At 43.6% G+C, this 24,175-nt stretch overlaps 1 protein-coding gene across 1 annotated transcript in view; it reads left to right on the forward strand.

The window, feature by feature from the left end:
• Positions 1-1,805, forward strand: part of MRPL13 (mitochondrial ribosomal protein L13) — a 103,147-nt gene extending 101,342 nt beyond the window's left edge. Inside the window, exon 7 of the mRNA XM_040354913.1 lies at positions 1,652-1,805. Within this exon, the coding sequence (XP_040210847.1) occupies positions 1,652-1,676 (25 nt within the window). The 3' untranslated portion in view covers positions 1,677-1,805. The remainder of the gene's footprint in view (positions 1-1,651) is intronic.
• Positions 1,806-24,175: the final 22,370 nt, after the last annotated feature.

The raw sequence follows: 24,175 nt of genomic DNA on the forward strand, positions 1-24,175 counted from the left end.
CTGGAGTGGAGCAACTAGCAGACTGATCATATGGTGTGCAACATGGGAAAGTGCGGAATCAGCAGAGCTTGGGGTTACTACTGAGTAGGGTATCGGCAGAGCTGGTGGTTACTACTGAGTAGGGTATCGGCAGAGCTGGTGGTTACTACTGAGTAGGGTATCGGCAGAGCTGGTGGTTACTACTGAGTAGGGTATCGGCAGAGCTGGTGGTTACTACTGAGTAGGGTATCGGCAGAGCTGGTGGTTACTACTGAGTAAGGGTATCGGCAGAGCTGGTGGTTACTACTGAGTCGGGTATCGGCAGAGCTGGTGGCTACTACTGAGTAGGGTATCGGCAGAGCTGGTGGCTACTACTGAGTAGGGTATCGGCAGAGCTGGTGGTTACTACTGAGTAGGGTATCGGCAGAGCTGGTGGTTACTACTGAGTAGGGTATCGGCAGAGCTGGTGGTTACTACTGAGTAGGGTATCGGCAGAGATGGTGGTTACTACTGAGGTAGGGTATCGGCAGAGCTGGTGGTTACTACTGAGTAAGGGTATCGGCAGAGCTGGTGGTTACTAATGAGTAGGGTTTCACTATCGGCAGATTGGCAAGCAGAGGAACTAAAAGATGTCGTACATGTTGAGTAGCACTACTGAGCGCGGGATCAGCAGAGCTTGGAGTTACCCTACTCAGTAGTAACCCCAGCTCTGCTGATATCCCACTTGGTAGTATCAGCAGAGCTGGGGGTACTACTGAGCAGGGGATCTGCTGAATGAGGAGGATACTAATAAAGTGGGGGACTTGCTTAACAGGGCTACTAATGAGCTGGGGATCTGCTGAACAGGAGTACTAATGAACTATGGTTCTACTTGGCCCCTTTAAAACAATTGGAAAATCAACACACACACAGGGCATTTGCCAAGCTTCATTAAAAAAAAAAAAGCATCATCAAACCATCACCGAAGCATCAAAAAAACATGTTGAAGCAGTAGGCGCTTTAAAGGATGAGTTCACCTTTTAAAGAAAAAATAATTAATGCAGATTTTTTTGCAGGTAAATATATTTGAATTTATTATTTTTTGTTGCAGTCTGTAAAGCATTGCACCAGTGATCAGCATGCCATGCAGGTCTCCTGCAGATCTGTCAGTGTATAGACTTGCTCGAACCTCATAGGAGGAAACCAATACATGCTGACAGGAAGAATGCATGAACTCCCACGGTGCTCACAGTGCCCTGATAGTTCATTGAAAATTGCAAGCCGATGGCCACAAAAGCTGTCGTACCTTGTAGCTTTCCATTCACAGAGTGCCGTGAATGAGTGACGCAGCCAGGTGGGCGGAGTCTCACACGACTGGCCCCCTTTTTTTTAAATATTGACAGCTAGGCATTGGGGAAGACCCTCCGGCTACCTGGCACAGCGGTGATTCGGGAGGTGCGGGGACTGGTGCATTCATAACTTGCTATATTTTACTCCCTGAATATGGGTAACCGGTTATGAAAGGTGAACTTATCCTTTTAATGTGTGTTGACGTCAAAGCAAATGTAACTGAGCCCTTAAGGAAAACTGCTGGGCAGAGTCATTCTTTATTGCATTACTGCCTGTCTGTTGTTTAGTTATACTGTATACTTCTTTTATTTACTGAAAATTATCTTCTATTCTTTATTTGCAGGAGTCCCGAATACTTGCCAAAATAGTGTGGACATCACTGCCATCGTCACCACCATCTTGGATTTATTTCTATGTAATTGCCATGACGGAGGTCAATTGGTATAACACAGAAGCCAGGAATGCAAATATATAATTTTTTATGTTAATATGTCTTTGTTTTCAATAAATACATTTTGAGTACTGTTTTCTCTTCCCGTTTTTAATTTTGGTATATCACAGCATATGACAATGATGTTCTTTCTAAAATTCTACTTTAAAGGAAACCTGTGCACAACAATGTAGTTACATTTCTGACCATGCACTTAAAGCGATTTTTATCTCTGTAACTTCAGGCATTGTGGAGAAATTCATCTTCAGGCTCACAAGAGGTGCTTGGTGCTTGTTGCACCAGTGATCATGATTTGGGAACACTGCTGGAGAGAGAGCTTCCTAACACACAGACAGATGCAGCATACAGTGGGTATAGAAAATAATCACCCTCCTTTAGAATAATCACATTTTGTTGCTTTGCAGCCTGAAATTAAGACCGTTTTTGTTTTTTATCCAGCTGTGTTTACTCAGTGCAACTTAAAACATCCAAGTGAAATGTATAACACCAACATGTCAGAAAACAGAATCACTGAGTTGGAAAAAGGATCACCCTCTTGTGTCAGTATCTTGTTGGACCACCTTTTGCTTTAATTACAGCCTTTAGTCTGTTGGGATTTGTCTCTACTAACTTTGCACATCTAGACTTTGCAATATTTGCCCATTCTTCTTTGCAGAAATGCTCAAGCTTAGTTAAATTTGATGGTGACCGTTTGTGGACTGCAGTCTTCAAGTCATTCCACAGATTTTCAATGGGGTTTAAGTCTGGGCTCTGACTAGACCATTCCACGGCATTCACCTTTTTCTCCTTCAACCACCGTTGATTTTTCTATTGAAAAGCCTGTGGCGTGCAAAACGCACCCAAAATACTCCACCCGCGATCGCACCCGCCGGGCACGGGAGTCGGGGGCGAGCGGGGGGCGCGCGCCCCTAGTTGCCTGCGAGAGAGCCGGCGTAGAGCTCTTCAGAGTTCCACCCTGAAAAAAATCTTTCCACCAAAAATCTAAAAAATGAAAAAAAATAATTTACTTACCCTAAATAGCTGTTGCTAAGCGGAAGTGCCGAATCTTCCTCTTCATCCACCGCGGTCTATTCTCTTCCTCCTCCTACACTCTGTTTCTTCTTGTGAATGGGGCGCGCTGCATTCTGGGAACTGTGTGTATCCCAGAAAGCAGCCGGCCCATTCACAAAGCGCCGCCCATGGACAATGGAGTATTTGTAAAGCCCCTGGTCCCCTCCAAAAGCCCCTGGTCCCCTCCAAAAGCCCCTTTGCCGGTTGAGTCTGTCACTAGACCATTCTGTGTCTTCCCTTTCCTAGCATTGTAGAAGATGACCAAAAATCCCAGGCATCTGTGGAAGAAAGCATGACCTCTGCCTGTTCCCAAGTGACCTATCACAAGCCCTGAGCAGTGTGCTATAGGTAAAGGGGTAGGCGCATACCTATTCAAATGCCAACCTACAGAAAACTTCAGTATTTGCATAGGAACTACTGCAGTTAGCAATTGTGACGGGTGAATCAAGGCACCTAAAGGTACCCTCAGCCACCTTTTGATACCCGTATCCTGGTGGTGCAAGTTAATGGCTTAATGAGAGAAACATTTTAAAGTGTATGTAAACATCTAAAAGACATATATGAGACACACATGAGTGAACTGGTTTAAAACTTCATTGAGGAAAAAAATAAGTATTTGTTCCTCTGCTGATTTTGTAAATTTTCCCACTGTCAAATGATCAGTCTATAATTTTAATGGTAGGTTTATTTTAACAGTGAGAGACAGAATAACAAACAACAAAAATTAAAAAAAAAAAACGCATTTCAAAAAAGTTATAAATTGATTTGCATTTTAATGAGTAAAAGTATTTGATCCCCTATCAATCAGCAAGATTTCTGGCTCCCAGGTGTCTTCTATACAGGTAACAAACTGAGATTAGGAGCACTCTCTCTTAAAGGGAGTGCTCCTAATCTCAGCTTGTTACCTGTATAAAAGACACCTGTCCACAGAAGCAATGAATCAAATTCCAATCTCTCCATCATGGCCAAGACCAAAAAGCCGTCAAAGAATGTCAGGGACAAGATTGTAGACTTGCATAAGGCTGGAATGGACTACAAGACCATCAGCAAGTAGCTTGGTGAGAGGGTGACAACAGTTGGTGCGATTATTCACAAATGGAGTAAACACAAAATACCTGTCAATCTCCTGGGTCTGTGGGGCTCCATACAAGATCTCACCTTGTGGAGTTTCAATGATCATGAGAACGGTGAGGAATCCGCTCAGAACTACACTGAATCTTGTCAATGATCTCCAGGCAGCTGGGACCAGAGTCACCAAGAAAACAATTGGAAACACGCTATGGGCCAGGGATACTCCAGCTGTTGCAAAACTACAAATCCCATCATGCCTCTGGGTGTCATATTATAGAGTTTGCTATGCCTCATGAGACTTATAGTTCTGCAACAGCTGGAGGTCCACTAATTGCATTTTCCTGCACTATGCCGTGAAGGACTGAAATCCTGCAGCACCCACAAGGTCCCCCTGATCAAGAAAACACATGTACAGCCCTGGGTGAAAGTGTTGTGGTCAGATGAGACCAAAATCAAGCTCTTTGGCATCAACTCAACTCGCCATGTTTGGAGGAGGAAGAATGCTGCCTATGACCCCAAGAACACCATCCCCAACTTTAAACATGGAGGTGGAAACATTGCTTTGGGGGGTGTTTCTGCGAAGCAGATAGGACAACTTCACCGCATCAAAGGGACAATGGACGGGGCCATGTACCATCAAATCTTGAGTGAGAACCTCCTTCCATCAGCCAGGGCATTGAAGATGGTTCATGGATGGGTATTCCAGCATGACAATGACCCAAAACACAAGGCCAAGGTAACAAAGGAGTGGCTCAAGAAGAAGCACATTAAGGTCCTGGCATGGCCTAGTACTAAGCCATGTTTTGCGAATGGGTCAAATACTTATTTCACTCATTAAAATGCAAATCCATTTATAACTTTTTTGAAATGCGTTTTTCAGAATTTCTTTGTTATTCTGTCTCTCACTGTTAAAATCTACTATTAAAATTATTAATAATTTCTTTGTCAGTGGGCAAACGTACAAAATCAACAGGGGATCAAATACTTTTTCCCTCACTGTATCTCAATAAAAAAATACTGCATTATGACCACTAGATAGTGCTGACAATCATAAGAAATAATGTTACAAACAATATAACGATCATTTGCAGTGCCTGAGTGAATGCTTAAGACCTCTTTTTTACATAGACTCCTAAGACCCGGTTCACACTGGGGCGACGCGACAGGCGGCTCAGCCACCTGACGTGTCGCGTCCCATTCAATGCAATGGAACCGTTCTAATAGGAGTGACGCAAGTCGCTCCGACTTAGAAAAAAGGTTCCTGTAGTATTTCGGGGGCGGCTCGGGGCGATCTGCATTGACTTCTATACAGAAGTCGTTTTGCGAATCGCCTCTGAAGTCGTCCTCAGGACGACTTGCAGAGTCGCCCCCGAAGTCGTGTCGCCTATGTGTGAACCGACTCTAAGTGTATAGTACAGAAAAAGCTCACTAATGTTGGCAATATGTTCTAGCCACCAATCATCAGGCTTTATTTGTTGCACAGTGCTGGGAATCTAGCAAAGCGAACTGGTTTACAGTGTTCCCCGTTTTCTCTCTGTCTGTATGCATGGGGGTTACAGGAGGCAAGTACAAGGATAAACAAGGTCCTATTTAACCACTTCAGCCCCGGAAGAATTTACCCCCTTCCTGACCAGAGCACTTTTTGCGATACGGCACTGCGTCACTTTTACTGACAATTGCGCGGTCATGTGACAACATTTTTGTCCTTTTCCCCACAAATGGAGCCTTCTTTTGGTGGTGTTTGATCACCTGTGTGTTTTTTTATTTTTTGCACTATAAACAAAAAAAGAGCGACAATTTTGAAAAAAAAGCAATATTTTTTGCTATAATATCCCCAAAAAATATTAAAAAAAAAACATAAAAATCGCAATAAGCGTACATTGGTTTGCGCAAAAGTTATAGCGTCTACAAAATAAGGGATAGATTTATAGCATTTTTTTTTCTAGTAATGGTGGCGATTTGTTTTTTTTTGTTTTTTTTTGTTTTTATCGTGACTGCAAAATTCTGGCGGACACTTTTGACACTATTTTGGCACCATTGTCATTTATACAGTGATCAGTGTTATAAAAATGCACTGATTACTGTGTAAATGACACTGGCAGGGAAGGGGTTAAACACTAGGGGGCGGTGAAGGGGTTAAGTGTGTGCTAGGGAGTGATTCTTAAGGCTCATACATGGTCTGACTTTTTGACAACAAAAAAATCCGACCGTGTACGCTCCATCGGGCAAACTTTTCGGCAACAAAAGTCCTGCGGTGCAAAGTCCTATCGTGTGTACAGAAGTCCATCGGACTTTAGTCCAAAGTACAAGCACGCATACTCAGAACCAATGTTAAAATCAACCAACAATAGCAGAAGTTGACCAAAGAGTGGCTGTAAAGAGCAGAAAAGAGCTGAAAAACCACGTGATTTTGGGAAAGTTTGTTGAAAAAGTCCTGCCGTGTGTATGCATACCAAGTTCACGGCCAACGCCCTTCAAACAAAAATCCACGAAAAAGTTTGTTTGAAGTCCGATCGTGTGTATGAGGCTTAACTGTGGGGGTGGGGGGGGGTGTGTGTAGGGATTGGGCTACCACTGACATGAGAGAGATCACTGCTCCCGGTGACAGGGAGCAGTAGATCCCTGTCTTGTCGTGCGCTGGTCGGCAATCGGTTAAATATATAGGGCTAGATTCACATACCTTTAGGCGGGCATAGCATATCTCCTATACGCTACGCCGCCGTAACTTTGAGAGGCGAGTATGGTATTCTCAAAGATTTTGCGCCCGAAGTTACAGCGGCGTAACGTATTAGGGTCGGCGTAATCCCGCCTAATTTAAATGTTGAAGCTGTGGGCGTGTTTTATGTATATTAAGTGTGACCCCACGTAAATGACGTTTCGATCGAAAGGCGCATGAAGTCGGCAAATCGTCAATGCTGTCTACGTGAACGTAACTTACGGCCAACCCCCATTCACGGACGAGTTACGCAAACGACGTAAAACTTGAAAAATTTGACGCGGTTCCGACGTCAATACTTAACATTGGCTGCGCCATCTTTTTGGTGGTTTATCTTTACGCCTGAAAACCCCTTACGTAACCGGGGTATCTTTACTGCGACGGCCGGGCGTACGTTCGTGAATAGGCATATCTAGCTGATTTACATATTTTAGGCGTAAATCAGCGTACACGCCCCTAGCGGCCAGCGTAAATATGCAGTTAAGATACGACGGCGTAGTATCTCAGTTTGAGAATATGCTTAAATATACGACGGCGGGAATTCGGACTTACGACGCCGTATCTACTGATACGCCCGTCGTAAGTCTACCTGAATCTGGCCCATAGTATTCTTAAAGCGGAGGTTCCGCCGATTTTATTTATTTTTTAAAAGTCAGCAGGTACAAATACTGCAGCTGCTGACTTTTAAGAAATGGACACTTACCTGTCCAGCGCGCCCGCGATGTCAGCAGCCGAGGCTGAGCAATCACTCGGTTCCCGTCTGCTTCCGCTGCCATCCGCGGTAAAGGAATCAGGAAGTGAAGCCTTGCGGCTTCACTGCCCGATTCCCTACTGCGCATGCGCGAGGATCGCAGTGCGCCGTCACTGGTCCCCGCTCTCTCCTGGGAACAGTGTTTCCCAGAAGACAGCGGGGGGTGATGTGACGAGTCTGGATTCCCCACGGGAGTCAGAACCCGGAAGTGGTGCAAATATCTGTCTCAGACAGGTATCTGCACCCCCCTCCCCCTGAAAGGTGCCAAATGTGACACCGGAGGGGGGAGGGATCCAAAAAGCAGAGGTTCACTTTTTGTGTGAACCTCCGCTTTAAATAAAAGCATAACTAGATTAAACGGAGGTATTTTATCTCTCTCTAGATTGGCACTGTGAATTTATGGTACAGAAGCAACAGCAACACAACCAAGTGGTGCTTTTCAAGTCACAAACTTAAATGACAAGACCAGAGAAGGTTTTTATAGCAGTATAAAGGAATGTTGTAGGAATTATTCTTGCTCTGGGAAAGTATTTTTCCAATTCACGGGTGTATGTGCTAATGATGTGACATTCTTTAGTAGATAGCTTGGCACTTGCAAGTAGTTTCAATTACTACTGTATGAGGGCATCCGGGGGTTATGTTTGGAAGCGGCAAAGCTCATGGTTCGTGCTGATTGGAGAACTTTAGCGGTGGCTTAGTAGAGGCCGTTGCAGAGAGAATTTCTGTTGCTTTTACGCATACAGCAGCCGTCTTTCTCTGAAGTATGTTTTTTTTACTTGGGCTATGTCTGATTTGCAAAGAAAATAAACTGTAAGGTCTCATTCACACCGGGGTACTGAAGCTGAGTTGATCTGCATTAATCAATGGCAGGGAACAATTCTTCTTATGTGCCTTGTTCAAAGTATTCTCTGATTGGCCAAGGTGGACAGACCATGATACCGCCTCACCTTTCCACTGCATCCAATCCCAGAAGGCTTTGCATTCATTCAGAAAATGCAAGGCATTCTCTGAATGGTGCCAGTGTGGAGTGGCTGACTCCTGTGTTCACAATGCCAGCAGGCTGGTCGCTTGGCACTGGACCCAGAAGCAAGTGGAGATCACTGGCGTAGCGGTGTCTACTTTCCAGCTTCCAGGGCCAACTTGCCTACTTCAATATAGAGCACTTTTACCCCCTTCCAACCCAGACCAATTTTCAGCTTTCAGTTCTCCCACACTTTGCATGACAATTACTCAGTTACTAATGCAACACCCAAACAAAATGTTTATCATTTTTTTCACACAAATGAAGCTTACTTTTGGTGGTATTTAATCAGCACTGGGTTTTTTATTTTTTGCAAAAAAAATGCATAACTTTTTATATATATATATATAATATATATATATATATATATATATATAAACATTTTGCAAATAATATTTTTTTGTTCAAAAATTTAGGCCAAGATTTATTCTGCTACATATCCTTGGTAAAAAAATTGTCGCTCTATTTTTGTTTATAGCGCAAAAAATAAAAACCGCAGAGGTGATCAAATACCACCAAAAGAAAGCTCTATTTGTGGGGAAAAAAGGACGCCAATTTTGTTTGAGAGCCACGTCGCGCGACCGCGCAATTGTCTGTTAAAGCAACGCAGTCCCGAACGGTAGAAACCCCTTGGGTCTTTAGGCAGCAATATGGTCCGGGGCTTAAGTGGTTAAAGTGGTTGTTAATCCTTCTGTGTAGTAGCCCCCCCCCCCCGTAATAGTTACCTGAGCCCCCTATCGATCCTGGGTGGTATTTGATCACCTCTGCGGTTTTTACTTTTTGCGCTATAAACAAAAATAGAGCGCCAATTTTTAAAAAAATGAATATGTTTTACTTTTTGCTATAATAAATATCCCCCAAAAATATATAAAAAAAAAAAAAATTTCCTCAGTTTAGGCCGATACGTATTCTTCTACATATTTTTCGTAAAAAAAAAATCGCAATAAATGTTTATTGATTGGTTTGCGCTTACAAAATAGGGGGTAGTTTTATGGCATTTTTATTAATTTTTTTTTTACTAGTAATGGCGGTGATCAGCGATTTTTTTTTTTTTTTCGGAACTGCGACATTATGGCGGTTACTTTGGACACTTTTGACACATTTTTGGGACCATTGGCATTTTTATAGCGATCAATGCTATAAAAATGCATTGGATTACTATAAAAGTGCCACTGGCAGGGAAGAGGTTAAGTATGTTCCCTGGGTGTGTTCTAACTGGGGGGGGGGGATGGACTGACTAGGGGAAATGACTGATCGATGTTCATACAGCTCCCGGTCCTTGCTCTGTAACGAGCAATCGCGGGTACCCGGCGGCGATCGCGCCCCTAGTGGCAGCTTAGAGAGCCAGCGTTCTACTACGGGCTTTCGCGCAGGGGAGCGGACCTGCCGCCGTAGAACTGCGGCGGCTGGTCGGCAAGTAGTTAATGAGTCAGAGATAAGAAGTCCAAGAATGTAAATGTTTTTGCATGCCACTGGATGTTATATTCAGCCAAGTAAAGGTAGCCATAAGCGGGTAGAACTAAACAAACAAGGTCCATGGAGGAATCTCCCCACACTTACCCAACCAGGACATTGTATTCGGACAGAGGCACCCGCCGCTCTCAGAATACACTGATCAGAAACTGCAGCTGCTGATCGTCACAAGTTTTTCAGCATGTTCGTTTAATCGACTTCTGTCAAACAGGGACAGCCACACACTGTTTGAAACTGGGATGGTCCCTACTGAACCAGTCAAATTTCGATCAGTCTATGGGCAGCTTTAAGCAAAGGGGGATGGTTTAGATTTAAGGCGCTATAGGTAATTTGTACTTTGGCTGGAAGCCATAGCAAAAACAAATGTTGATTCCAGTTATGATAAATGATGGTGATGGAACAGAACACAAGTTTTAAATGATTTCATGTAGGACAGCTGGTTATGTCAATGGTGCACAGGTGACAGGCCCTCTTTAAAGGAGACCTGTAAGTTGCAATAAAATACTACTTTCCTTGCTGATCAAATTGCTGAACTGGGCAAACTGCTAAATACACAAATAAAATACATAGGAGACTTTTTTTTCTACCTGTCCAGAAATGTATGTAGGGGAGGGGGCAAGGGAGGAAACCCACAGTGCATCCGGAAAGTATTCACAGCGCCTCACTTGTTCCATATTTTTGTTATTTTGGTATGTTGCAGCCTTATCCTACAAACAATACCCCATAATGATAATGTGAAAGAAGTTTTGTTTAACCACTTCCTGCCGGCCGTACGACTTTGTACGGCCTCAGTGTGGATGCCAATTGCCGGGAGGCCGTCTATATACGGCCTCCAGCCACTGGGGGGCCCACGCGCGCGTGCCCGCCGCATCACTGAGATGCCGATGCGTGTGCCTGGCGGCCGCGATGTCCACCAGGCTACCGCGATCGGCGGTTACAGACAAGGAACTTGGATCTGTGTGTGTAAACACACAGATCCACATCCTGTGAGGGAGAGAGGAGACTGATCTGTGTCCCTTGTACATAGGGACACAGATCGGTCACCTCCCCCAGTCGGTCCCCTTCCCCCACAGTTAGAAACACTATGCAGGGTACACATATAACCCCTTCCTCACCCCCTAGTGTTAACCCCTTCCCTGCCAGTCACATTTATACAGTAATTAGTGCATATTTATAGCACTGATCGCTGTATAAATGTGAATGGTGCCAAAAATGTGTCAAAAGTGTCCGATATGTCCGCCATAAGGTCGCAGTCCCAATAAAAATCAGATCGCCGCCATTACTAGTAAAAAAAATAATAATAACAAATAATAATAATTATGTCCCCTATTTTGTAGGCGCTATAACTTTTGCGCAAACCAGTCGCGATTTTTTTTTTTTTACCAAAAATATGTAGAAGAATACATATCGGCCTAGACTTTTTTAAAAAAAAATGGGCTATTTATTATAGCAACAAGTAAAAAATATTGTTTTTTTTTTTTTCAAAATTGTCGCTCTTTTTTTGTTTATAGCGCAAACAATAAAAACCTCAGAGGTGATCAAATACCACCAAAAGAAAGCTCTACTTGTGGGGAAAAAAGGACATCAATTTTGTTTGGGAGCCACGTCGCACGACTGCGCAATTGTCAGTTAAAGCAACGCAGTGCCGGAAGCTAATATTTCACCTCGACAGGAGGGGGGTATATGTGCCCAGTAAGCACACTCAAAATTGAGCTCAGGTGCATTCTCTTTCCACTGATCATCCTTGAGATGTTTCTACAACTTGATTGGAGTACACATATAGTAAATGTAGTTGGTTGGACATGATTTGGAAAGGTACACACCTGTCTATAGAAGGTCCCACAGTTAACAGTGCATGTCAGAGCACAAACCAAGCCATGAAGTCCAAGGAATTGTCTGTAGACCTCAGAGACAATATTGTATTGGGGCACAGATCTGGGGAAAGGTACAGAAACATTTCTGCAGCATTGAAGGTCCCAATGAGCACAGTGATCTCCATCATCCATAAATGTAAGAAGTTTGGAACCACCAGGACTTTACCTAGAGTGAACCACCCGGCCAAACTGAGCAAATGGGGGACAAGGTCCTTAGTCAGGGAGGTGACCAAGAACCCGATGGTCACTCTGACAGAGCTCCAGTGTTTCTCTGTGGAGAGAGGAAACCCTTCCAGAAGAACAACCATCTCTGCAGCACTCCACCAATCAGGCCTGTATGGTAGATTGGCCAGATGGAAGCCACTCCTCAGTAAAGGGCACATGACAGCCCACTTGGGGTTTGCCAAAAGGCACCTGAAGGACTCTCAGACCATGATAAACAAAATTCTCTGGTCTGATAAAACAAAGATTCAACTCTTTGGTCTGAATGGCAAGTGTCATGTCTGGAGGAAACCAGGCACTGCTTATCACCTGGCCAATACCATCCCTACAGTGAAGCATGGTGGTGGCAGCGGCAGGAACTGGGAGACTAGTCAGGATTGAGTAAAAAATGAATGCAACAATGTACAGAGACATCATTGATGAAAACTTGCTCCAGAGCACTGTGGACCTCAGACTGGGGCAAAGGTTCATCTTCTAACAGAACACAACCCCAAGCACACAGCCAAAATAACAAAGAAGTGGCTATGGGACACCTTTGTGAATGTCTTTGAGTGGCCCTTAGCCAGAGCCCAGACTTGAATCCGATTTGAACATCTCTGGAGAGATCTGAAAATGGCTGTGCACCGACCCTCCCTATCCAACCTGATGGAACTTGAAAGGTCCTGCAAAGAACAATGGGAGAAACTGCCCAAAAATAGGTGTGCCAAGCTTGTAGCATCATACTCAAAAAGACTTGAGGCTGTAATTGGTGCCAAAGGTGCTTCATCAAAATATTGCGCAAAGGCTTTGAACTTTTTAATTTTTTATTTATAATAAATTAGCAGATTTCAAACAAACTTCTTTCTCATTGTCATTATGGGGTATTGTTTGTAGAATTTTGTGGAAAATAATTAATTTAATCCATTTTGAAATAAGGCTGTAACATAACAAAATGTGTAAAAAGTGAAGAACTTTCCGGATGCACTGCAATTTTTCCCTGCTGTAATTCAGTAGTGCTACCAGGTCTTGTCCCTCCCTCTGCCTGTGACTGGAAGGTGAAAGGAGAAGCAGCAGACTGATCAGCTCATCTCCCTGTAATTTTGTACTCTCCTCCTATCAGCATGCGCCTTGTTGGATCTTGAGCACTGTAGCACAATGGACTGGCTCCTTGTGCTGCTTCTTCTTCTCCTAGTCTGAACTCTGCTGTACAGAGACTGCAGGCCAAGTTCAGGCCCTTGCACAGCTTGTCTTTTAAAAATACATTTAATCATGTAATATGGAATATATAGAGAGTGGCAATAATTTGTGCTTTTTATTTCTGCCCGGAGCTTTAAAGGGGTTGTAAATAAAAAAAAAAAAAAAAATGCTGAAATGACTGTTTACAGGGTATAGAGACATAATAGTTAACTGATTCCTTTTAAAAACGATTAAAAATAGATAAAAATCAATCATATAATGTACCTGCAGTTTCTAGTTTTGTTTTTGCATGTTGTTTCCTGCCTCTCTGCTGTACAGAGCCACAGAGCCAATACAGGGCAGTGATGGTTTGGATAACGAAACTGATTGGTGCTTTGGGGTTTTAGACACACAGTAATCACACCTCCTTGATTAGTGACCACAGAGAGAAAGCTCCCAGTACTGTGGTTATCAGGAAACAGACAACCAGGAAGAAAACCAGAGAAGAATTACAGCAACTTGAGAGCAAAAACGAACAATTAGGACATGAAAACAGCACTGCATTCGATGCCGTCGCCGCCATCTTGCTTCACCCTACCTATGCCTAGGAAGCTACCGTGCATGCGTCAGTCATTTCGAGCATGTGTGGGTTTCCACGGCAACAGGTAAGTATACACACTCTCGGGTTTCTCGGCAGGAAAACTGCAGCGAATCTCACGATGAGAAAATAGAGAGCAGGTTCTCTATAATTCTCATCTAGATTTTATACTCGGCAGTTTCCTTGCTGGTTCTTGCTGAGTAAACCGAGTGTGTGTATGAGGCTGAAGACTGTATTTCCTTGTCTATAAAGTAACAGAGGTGATGCCAAGTTTTATATTGAGGGGGGAAAAGCATTAACCGACTTTCTAGTATTTTATATTCCAAACAGCTGTCTTCATACTTGTCTTGGCAAATCTGTACATTCCAGGAACAGTAATTCAATCACATATATAAAATATTAAAAAGGTGGAATGGGGTTGGGACTTTGTATGAGGCATGTGATATACACTACCACAGGCCTCCATCCCTGTAAATGTGTAAAAAGGGTGGAAAGTTGGGACTTTAAATGAGATGCGTTTTTAGCAGTATGCGATTAACCACTTCATTACTGGGCACTTAAACCCCCTTCGTGCCCAGACCAATTTTCAGCTTTTAGCGCTGACGCATTTTGAATGACAATTGCGCGGTCATACAACACTGTACCCAAATGATATTTTTATCATTTTTTTCCCCACAAATAGAGCTTTCTTTTGGTGGTATTTGATCATCTCTGCGATTTTTATTTTTTGCGCTATAAACAAAAAAAGACAGAAAATTTTGAAAAAAAACACATTTTTTACTTTTTGTTATAATAATATCCCAATTTTTTTTTAAAAATATATATTTTTTTCCTCGGTTTAGGCCGATACATATTCTTCTACATATTTTTGTTAAAAAAAAATCACAATAAGCAACAGTTATAGCGCCTACAAAATAGGGGATAGATTTATAATTTATTTTTTATTTTTTTATTTTTTACTAGATTGGTATAAGGAAGGGAAATGGGATAGGGGAATCTGCGCTAGGTGAAAGCAATAATAAAGCAATTAAGGGTGGGTCCCGGGAGGGACGTCCTGCAGCTTAACACAAATGTTTAGATACAAAAAAAAAAAAAAACGTATAGAAAAAGACAGTGCAGCGCTAGACAAAATATAACATCAAGTGTAAAAAGTGTGTCAATAGAATATTTAAATAAATTAATAAACCATGAATGAAAAATTATATAAGTGAAATATAAAGATAACACAATCTAATATGGCAATTATCCTCTGAAGTAAACAGGGCTGTTGCAAAAAGTAAACATGATAACTAAACCTGTGAAGTTTTAGGCATCACTTACCTTCACAGTTTTAGGCATCACTTACCTTCACAGGTTTAGTTATCATGTTTACTTTTTTTTTACTTTTTACTTTTTAAACAGTCCTGTTTACTTCAGAGGATAATTGCCATATTAGATTGTGTTATCTTTATATTTCACTTTTATATAATTTTTCATTCATGGTTTATTCATTTATTTAAATATTCTATTGACACACTTTTTACACTTGATATTATATTTAATTTTTTACTAGTAATGGCGGCGGTCTGCGATTTTTTTATCTTTTGTCAGGCCTGCGATATTGCGACGGACATATCGGACACTTTTGACACAAATTTGGGACCATTCAAATTTATACAGCGATCAGTGCTTTAAAAATGCAATAATTACTGTATAAATGTGACTGGCAGGGAAGGGGTTAACACTAGGGGGTGAGGAAGGGGTTAAATGTATTCCCTGGGTGTGTTCTATGTGTGGGGGGAGGGGACTGACTGGGGGAGGTGACCGATGCTGTGTCCCTATGTAAAGGGACACAGCATCGGTCTCCTCTCTCCCTGACAGCACGTGGAGCTCTGTGTTTACACACAGAGCTCCACGTCCACGTCCCTGTTGTCACCGCCGACCGCGTGTACCCGGCGGACATCGCGGCCGCCAGGTACACGCATCGGCTTCCCAGCGATGTGCCGGCACAGTGTTTACCCGCTGCGCGGGTAATGCACAGAAAAAGACGTCCACTCAGCACTTGAGAGCCGCGCTGTGGACGTCTTTTGTCTATAGCGCGGATCTCAAGGGGTTAAGTATATATATGGAATATAAAAAATGTTTCCATAAATATATATAAAATATAAGGGAACTCCTCTGCTCTCTACTACCTTTTTGGCTCTCTGCAAAATGGAATTTTTACCTTTGTAAAATCTCTGCTATTCCGAGCAGTAAAACTACGAGTTTAGGACTCGACATTCAGTACACTTTTCATCAGGGTGGCTGTTAAATTTCTAGTTTTAGACAAGCATTGATCTGATTTTATGCTGAACATCAGAGTTTAGAAAAATATTATTATAAGTAAAATGAAATTATGTGTTCCTGTCTGGAAGGAAAACACAATGGTTGCCAGACTGAGTGTGACTTGCATAGTGTGAGGGTGCATTAGTGTCACCGAGCTCAGTGAGCCCACTGTGTACCAAGGGTGACCGCCATCCAACGAGCAGAACCAATATTAGCAGTGGCGGGTGGTGCTCAAAATTTTTGGGGGGCGCAAACGGAAAAAAGAACGCAGCCACTGTGCCAGCAATTATCACCACTGTGCCATGCCATCAAATGCAATCACTTTGCCATCAATTCGCACCACTGTGCCATGCCATCAAACGCAGTCACTGTGCCATCAAATGCAGTCACTGTGCCATCAAACGCAGTCACTGTGCCATGCCATCAAATGCAGTCACTGTGCCATGCCATCAAACGCAGTCACTGTGCCATGCCATCAAACGCAGTCACTGTGCCATCAAACGCAGTCACTGTGCCATGCCATCAAACGCAGTCACTGTGCCATCAAACGCAGTCACTGTGCCATGCCATCAAATGCAGTCACTGTGCCATGCCATCAAACACAGCCACTGTGCCATCAATTGTCATCACTGTGCCATGCCATCAAACGCAGTCACTGTGCCATGCCATCAAACACAGTCACTGTGCCATGCCATCAAATGCAGCCACTGTGCCATCAATTGTCACCACTGTGCCATGCCATCAAACGCAGCCACTGTGCCCCTCAATTGTCGCCACTGTGCCCTTTAATTGTCGCCACTGTGCCCATTGTTGCCATAGGATAACACAGGAATGTATATAGGGGGATGATCGGAGGTATTATATAGTCCTGTCACATATAGAATGTATAGATGTCACACAGTACTCCATGGGGGATGATCGGGAACACTGTGCGGGTGTATGCGGTACTCTATAGAGCCAGTGGACATGGGAAAGTCTATACGGAGGATGATATATGGGGCGATAAAATTCACTTACCTTACTCCTTCCATTCCACGTCCCTCGATGTCTTCTCCCGCCTTGGTGACGCTTCAGCCAATCAGGTTACCGATAACCAGAATCGGGGAACCTGATTGGCTGAGACGGCCGTCGGTCTTATCCGCTGGCTCTGATAGGCACTTTCGCACAGCCAACCAGCTGCCGTTATTCAGGTGGCCGGCGCTCAACATCCGGCCACCTGAATAGACCAGCGGCAGCTGGCAACAATAACATACATTCATGCAATGCATGAATGTATGTTATTTTCAGTGGCGGTGTGGAGCCAGAGGGGCGGCGCTCCAGCGCCCTCTATGGACGGACTGCCGCTGGATATTAGAACAGCGCAAGCCCTAAGATCAGATTCACACTTGGTGCGTCACGACAGTCGTACCACTTTGGATCGGACTTTGCCCTGCGACTTGAAGTCTGACATGCGTCCAAATTCAATGAACAGGGATCTGACTTTAATCCCCAACAATACCAGGCACTGTGTTTGGTATGAATCTTTAATGGGAACTCCACCCAAAATGTTTAAAAAAAAATGGCATGGGTTCCTCCTCCGAGAGCATACCAGGCCTTTCGGTCTGGTGTGGATTTTAAGGGGAACCCCCCACGCCGAAAAACCCAAAATCCATACCAGACCCTTATCCTGACCCAAATTTTGCGACATTTTGCGCTAAATTGTTCTTGAGGATATATTTAATTTTGTGCACATGGGGTCTGTACCAATCACCAATGGCTACAATCACTCATGGCAGCCAATCAAATCTGAAAAAAATGGTCGGTTATTGAAAAACAAATGTTAGCCCTATAAGAACTTTACCATACACCCGTGTTTTGCAGCAGGGTAAATCCCAAATTTATTGGGTGAAGACCCAAGTGGTCGGACTCTTTTGTATAAATGTTGTCTACTAGATCAGTGGTCTCCAAACTACAGCTCTTTGCCTTGGGGCACTATTCCTCCCAATGATGCAAGACACTATTCCTCCCGCTGACACCAACAATGGGGCATAAATCCTGTTACTGACACCAATGATAGGACAATATTCCTCCCACTGACCCCAACGATGGGGAATAATTCCTGTTACTGACACCAACGATGGCACACTATTCCTCCCACTGACACCAATGATGGGACACTATTCCTCCCACTGACACCAATGATGGGACACTATTCCACCCACTGACACCAATGATGGGACACTATTCTTCCCACTTACACCAATGGAAGGACATTATTCCTCCCACTGACACCAACGATGAGGCACTATTCCTCCCACTGACGCCAACAATGGGGCACTATTCACCCCACTGACACCAACAATGGGGTACTATTCCTCCCACCGACACCAACAATGGGACACTATTCCTCCCCCATACCAAAAATGCACTGTTTTCTCCCACTGACGTCAGGACCATTTCTACTCCTAATGGCCACAGTCCGGCCCCTCTAAGAACAGTAAACAGCCCTTTGTTTAGAAAGTTTGCAGACCCCTGTATTAGATGATCAGACGGGCGAAGAGATGAGCATGAAAGGGGATGTTCTGCATTTAGATAGACCTAAGACTAAATCTGGGTCTGGCTGTTGCCTGGTTTTGGTGACAATGTCAAGGCTATGAGTTTTTGGACACAGCCAGGGAGCATTTCTCGGGGAATAAACAACGAGACGGCTGAGAAGAGCTAGTACGAGGGGTGTTTGAATACCAGCCATGGGTGGGCCCCTAATCTCAAAATGTAGGGAGACGTATTCCTCAATTCTGTTGTACAGCAAGACAGTGCTAAGGAGCAGTGAGACAGATTATGGTACAGATTTAACTTCATTGTTAAAGTCATACCTTTGCTCAGAGGTGGCTCTAAGCTTTGTGAGGCCTTAGGCAAAACTTGACATGGGGGCCCCACTCACTCCCATATAATTCAAGGACAAGAGCCTCTTCCCCACAACCCTGGCTGGCGGTTGTGGGGGTCTGCGGGCAGGGGGCTTATCGGAATCTGAAAGCCCCCTTTAACATTGCGGCCCTCAGATCCTGCTCTTTAAAAACTAAGGGGCGGGGGCCACCCAGTGATGTCACCTGGTGAACCCGCCCCCTTGTGACATCATTGACTGAGGGCATGCTGGTCATTGACATCACAAGGGGTGGTGTCACCGATATTCACTGGTTGTTAGGGACACTGGTGGCTTCTCTCTTGAGTCAGGGCTCTTAATGCTGCCTGAGCACAGCAGCGTTAAGGTCCCCTGTCCCTCAAAACTGGGATAATGCATCGGGCAAGTTAGGTGGCCGCGAGGCCCCTGTGAGTACGAGGCCTTAGGTGACCACCTAATTTGCCTAATTAAAGAGCCGCCTCTGCCTTTGCTGCCCGGCAACAGAATAAAACTTGCCAAAACCACTTCTAAAGTGTGTGTTTGAAGTGAAATTCTCTCTGATCTTCAGTGTTTAAAGCTCAAATTACCCTTCAGTTGTGTGAAATGTATCACAGTTTATTTCCTTTAAAAAGCAGCCACAGCCTGAGTAGAAAAGCTTCTCTCCTGCCAGCATGTTGCAGAGACCATCCTTGTTTTCTCTGTGAAAGCAGTGAGCCCTCTGGAGAGGTCAGACCTATCGCGTTACAAATTGCATGCTCTCTATTCATTGGAGAGTAATAAGGCCCCTTTCACATTGAGGAGTTTTTCAGGCGGTAAAGCGCTAAAAATAGCGCTGCTATCCCGCCTGAAAAACTCCTGCCCAGCTACCTCAATGTGAAAGCCGAAGGGCTTTCACACTGAGGCGATGCGCTGGCGGGAGACAAAAAAATCTCCTGTCAGCAGCATCTTTGGAGCGGTGAGAGGAGCGGCATGTATACCGCTCCTTCACCGCTCCTTCCCATTGAAAACAATGGGAACCGCGGCAATACCGCCCGCAATGCGCCTCTATAGAGGCGCATTGCGGGCGATATTAACTCTTTATCGGCCGCTAGCGGGGGTTAATACCGCACCGCTAGCGGCTGATACCCGCGGCAATTCCGGCGGTATAGCGCCACTATTTTTAGCGGCGTTATACCGCCACCGCAGCTCCCGCCCCAGTCTGAAAGGGGCCTTACTGATTCAGCAGGTGGTGAGTCAAACCTCTGCAGAGAGACCACTGCTTCCAAACCGAGAGCAAGGTTTGGTTAAATGTGGCTGCTTTAAAAAAGCTTTCTGTTTTCACCTGGTGATCTGGCCAGTAACACACCTCCTGTATTAGATGTATTCCGCAACATTTGTTAGGTTTAGCCCTGGATTTTCAATGAGAGTTTTCTTTTGTCTTCTCGGGGCGCCTGATGTTTTTCATATTCTATATCTCTCAATGAGGCAATGTTATCTTTGGATTTAGCGAGATATCACTCTCAATAATGTGAATGGGTTTGTATTGTTCTGCTCTGATGGATATAATATTCTATAAATATAAAGAATTTGAAAAAAAAATGAGGTTTTTGTTGCATACATTGCACATATACTGTATGTAAAGCTACACTACCTTGTCAAGGTCCCTCTGCAAAGTGCGGCCTCTAACTCCAGTCTAAAGTTGGCCATATATGGATTGAAATTCAATCCACATATGGGCAGGCTGGTTGTACAGAAGACAATCTACCGATTGACTTCTATACATCCGCTGTGTTAAATTTTTGCCACTCAACCAGCGCTGCCTATTTTAGGGTCCATTCACACCAGAAATTGCACGTAACCACACGTTTTTGACTGCATGTTTACATGCATTTAAGGCGCGCTTGCATGCGTTTTGTGCTGCATTTTTTAAACTTGGCTTTCTTGGCTTAACCGCTTGCCGACCGCCCACCGTAGTTTTACGGCGGCAGGTCGGCTCGGCTGCGCAAAATCACGTAATACAACATGATTTTGCATTGCGGCCACTAGGGGCATGCGCGCGCCTCGCCCCTGGTGCCAATGCGACTGCCCGGCAGGCGCGATCACCGCCGGGCACCCGCGATCGCTCGTGACAGAGCAAGAACCGGGAGCCGGTTCTTTCAGGGGTAGAAATGACTGATCGTCTGTTCATACAATGTATGAACAGCGATCTGTAATTTCCCCAAGTCAGTCCCATCCCCCCTTCAGTTAGAACACACCTAGGGAACATAATTAATCTTCTGATCGCCCCCTAGTGTTAACCCCTTCCCTGCCAGTGGCATTTTTACAGTAATCAATGCATTTTTATAGCACTGATCTCTATAAAAATGCCAATGGTCCCAAAAATGTGTCAAAAGTGTCCGATGTGTCGCAGTACCGATAAAAATTTCTGTCACCCCCTGTAAACTGACCACAAATAATCATGACTGCTATGCCCTGACAGCGTGGTCAGTTTATGTGCCTCGGTCATCCGCAGCCCTGCTCTCTGCTCTCCTGTGTCCTCCTCCACCCTCCCCTCCCTGCCTGTCAGCTAGTCTGTGTGTGAGTCACCCCTCCCCTCCCTTGTAGAACTGCTTCAAGCAGTGTACACATTACTACACAAAAGCACTGCCAGCTCCACTGCTAGTATAACCTGTAGTATATACTGTATGCCTTTTTGTAAAATTCTTCTTCTAAATACCTTATTCCTTCGCCCTGATCAGTCACGTGACCGCCCATCACTCTCTTCCTCCGCTGTATACACTAGGGAGGGAGGTCACATGACCGCCAGCAGACATCAGAGGGAGATCCTGGCCCCTCCCTTCCTAGTACATACAGTGGAGGGAGAGAGCGATGGGTGGTCACGTGACTGCTGACTTATGCCATCTGTCTAAAAGTTGAAGTTGAAATAGAAATTGGTCTTTCAACATGATAATAATCGAAAGCACGCTTTTAAATCCACCAAGTTATGGCTCAAAAGATGAAATGGAGGGTTATGGACTGCCCTAGTCAAAGCCCCAATTTGATTCCCATGTAAATTTTTATGCCAAGGCTGTACTTACTTTTTCCACAGTACAGCATTACATCTATTGTTATCCTTATTAAATAAATTATTGAAAATACGGAAGTGGAAGGGAGGCGAAATCCCTCCAATCAGGGCACAAGCGGCAACAAAATAATTTTTTGTTAAAATGAAGAATGTGTAGAACCAGTTTGGATTTGTTATTTGCTATCTGTGTCCCTATGGGAGAAATTACTTCCTGGGTGTCATAAAGAACAAAAAGTGAGTAAAAATCTTGCATGGGTATTTAAAATCTTACCAATAAATCTCACTTCTAAAATAAATTGCCATCTTTCAATTATGGATGAAATTCTTTTACATCACTTTCCATTTTTAATGTACCTTTTCCTTTGGATTGCTACAGCATTAATTACAGTATTTACTGTATTCCTCAACCCCCTTCCCTTTTATATTCTACCTTATTCTCTCAATATGTTATAGCAACATTCAAATTAAATTTTTATTGAATATTGTTTAATGCCACAATGTTTTTTATTTGTATTTTTATTATATTGTTAAATAATAAAAATTGAAAGCGTAATTATTCATAAAAAAAAAAAAAACGCATTCTAGCCAGTCTGGTGATGTCACAGCAATTTCTTCTTACTCTGGTGACAGCTGGGAGCGGTCATTTTTTTCTTTACTGAGCAGCGCAAAATAGGGTTAGGGGGGTTAGGGGTAGGTTTGGTTTATGCCCTGTATACACGATCGGGTATCTGATGGAATCTAAACCGATGGATTTTTTCATCGGATATCCCATGAAGCTGACTTTCATCAGTCTTGCCTACACACCATCAGTCAAAAATCCAACCGTGCCAAAACGCGGTGACATAAAACACTACGACGTGCTGAAAAAAATGAAGTTCAATTCTTCTAAGCATGCGTTGACTTGATTCTGAGCATGCGTAGATTTTTGACCGATGGATAGGGCCCACACACGATCAGTTCGTCCGATGAAAACGGTCAATCGATCCGTTTTCATCAGACGAACCGATCGTGTGTACAGGGCATTAGGGGTTGGGTTGGGTTGGTTTAGGGTTAGGGGTTAGTGTGATGGATTAGGGTAACATTTCTATTTTTGAATTCTTTTATTAGAACCACTAAAATGTTTAATCTCTTTTATATTTTCATATTGTTTCTATATTGTTGTTTTTTATATTTCTTTTTATATATGCATGTGTGAAAAGTATATGTCACAATAAGTGTTTATTTTCCTTGATAAGATTTGTCAGATATGAAATTAAGTTTTAAAAGTAATGAACTCAGCATTGAAAATATAAAGGATAAAGAATCAAAGATGGGAGCAGATGCCATTTCCTCTTCATTATGTTTCAAACGTGTTCAACCCTTCCCCCCCTCTTCCTGTGTTCATCTGACCAGAAGAACTGTTTTCCAAATAAGGACTTTCATTCCTTGCCCTTTGCTCCTGGACTTTAGCAATTCGTGCCATGTGCTACAGACGTCACAAGGAGGGGGAGGGTCGATGGGTGTGGGTGTATAATGTGAACCAATCAAATGCATGTATTTGTGATTCTATGCTTTTAATAAAAGGAAGCTGTGTGGGCCATAGCCCTCCTCTTGCTGGTGAATGCTGAAAGAGGTGAGATGTGATCTTTTTTGTCTATGGATTGCACAGTCTCGCCATATTAATTTGAATCAAACGGCAGAATGGGTAATCCTGAGATATTGTATCAGGGCCTCATCCTCATCATTAGGGTTAGGGTTTTCCCTTGAAGAATAAGGCTAGGACTCAGGAATTGTAACACGGACCTTCCCCAGAGGTCAAAGGTCAGAAGATGGGTTCCCAGAGGTCAAAGGTCACGAGGCGTGGCTGACCCACCACCACCCCCTACCCTAACTAAGTCGGAGAGTGAACAAATCGGGGGAAAGCGTTTAGTTGAAGTGAAACATGGATATATGTTTTATTTGTTTTTTTAAGCACAGAGGAAAGAGGGTGTAAAAGTACAAGAATAATGGAATTCCACTTAAAATTTTGAAAAATAAAAATTTACACAACAGAGACAAAGGCAGAAATGCAACCCTGAAATGCCAACAGAAGTTCCCACAATGCGGAACTGGGAAAAAAATGGCAGGATTTGGGGGTTAAATAAATGGAGCAACAAACAGTATAAAACATTAAACAATCTTTATTTGTCTTTACAAAAACAGTGGAAATTTGTTTACAATAAATTACCCGCATGTTTAATTCTAATAGTCAATTTTGCTTCTTTTCAAAGATAAAAAATAA

The sequence above is a fragment of the Rana temporaria genome, chromosome 5, assembly GCF_905171775.1.
Source record: "Rana temporaria chromosome 5, aRanTem1.1, whole genome shotgun sequence".
NCBI classification, from domain to species: domain Eukaryota; kingdom Metazoa; phylum Chordata; class Amphibia; order Anura; family Ranidae; genus Rana; species Rana temporaria.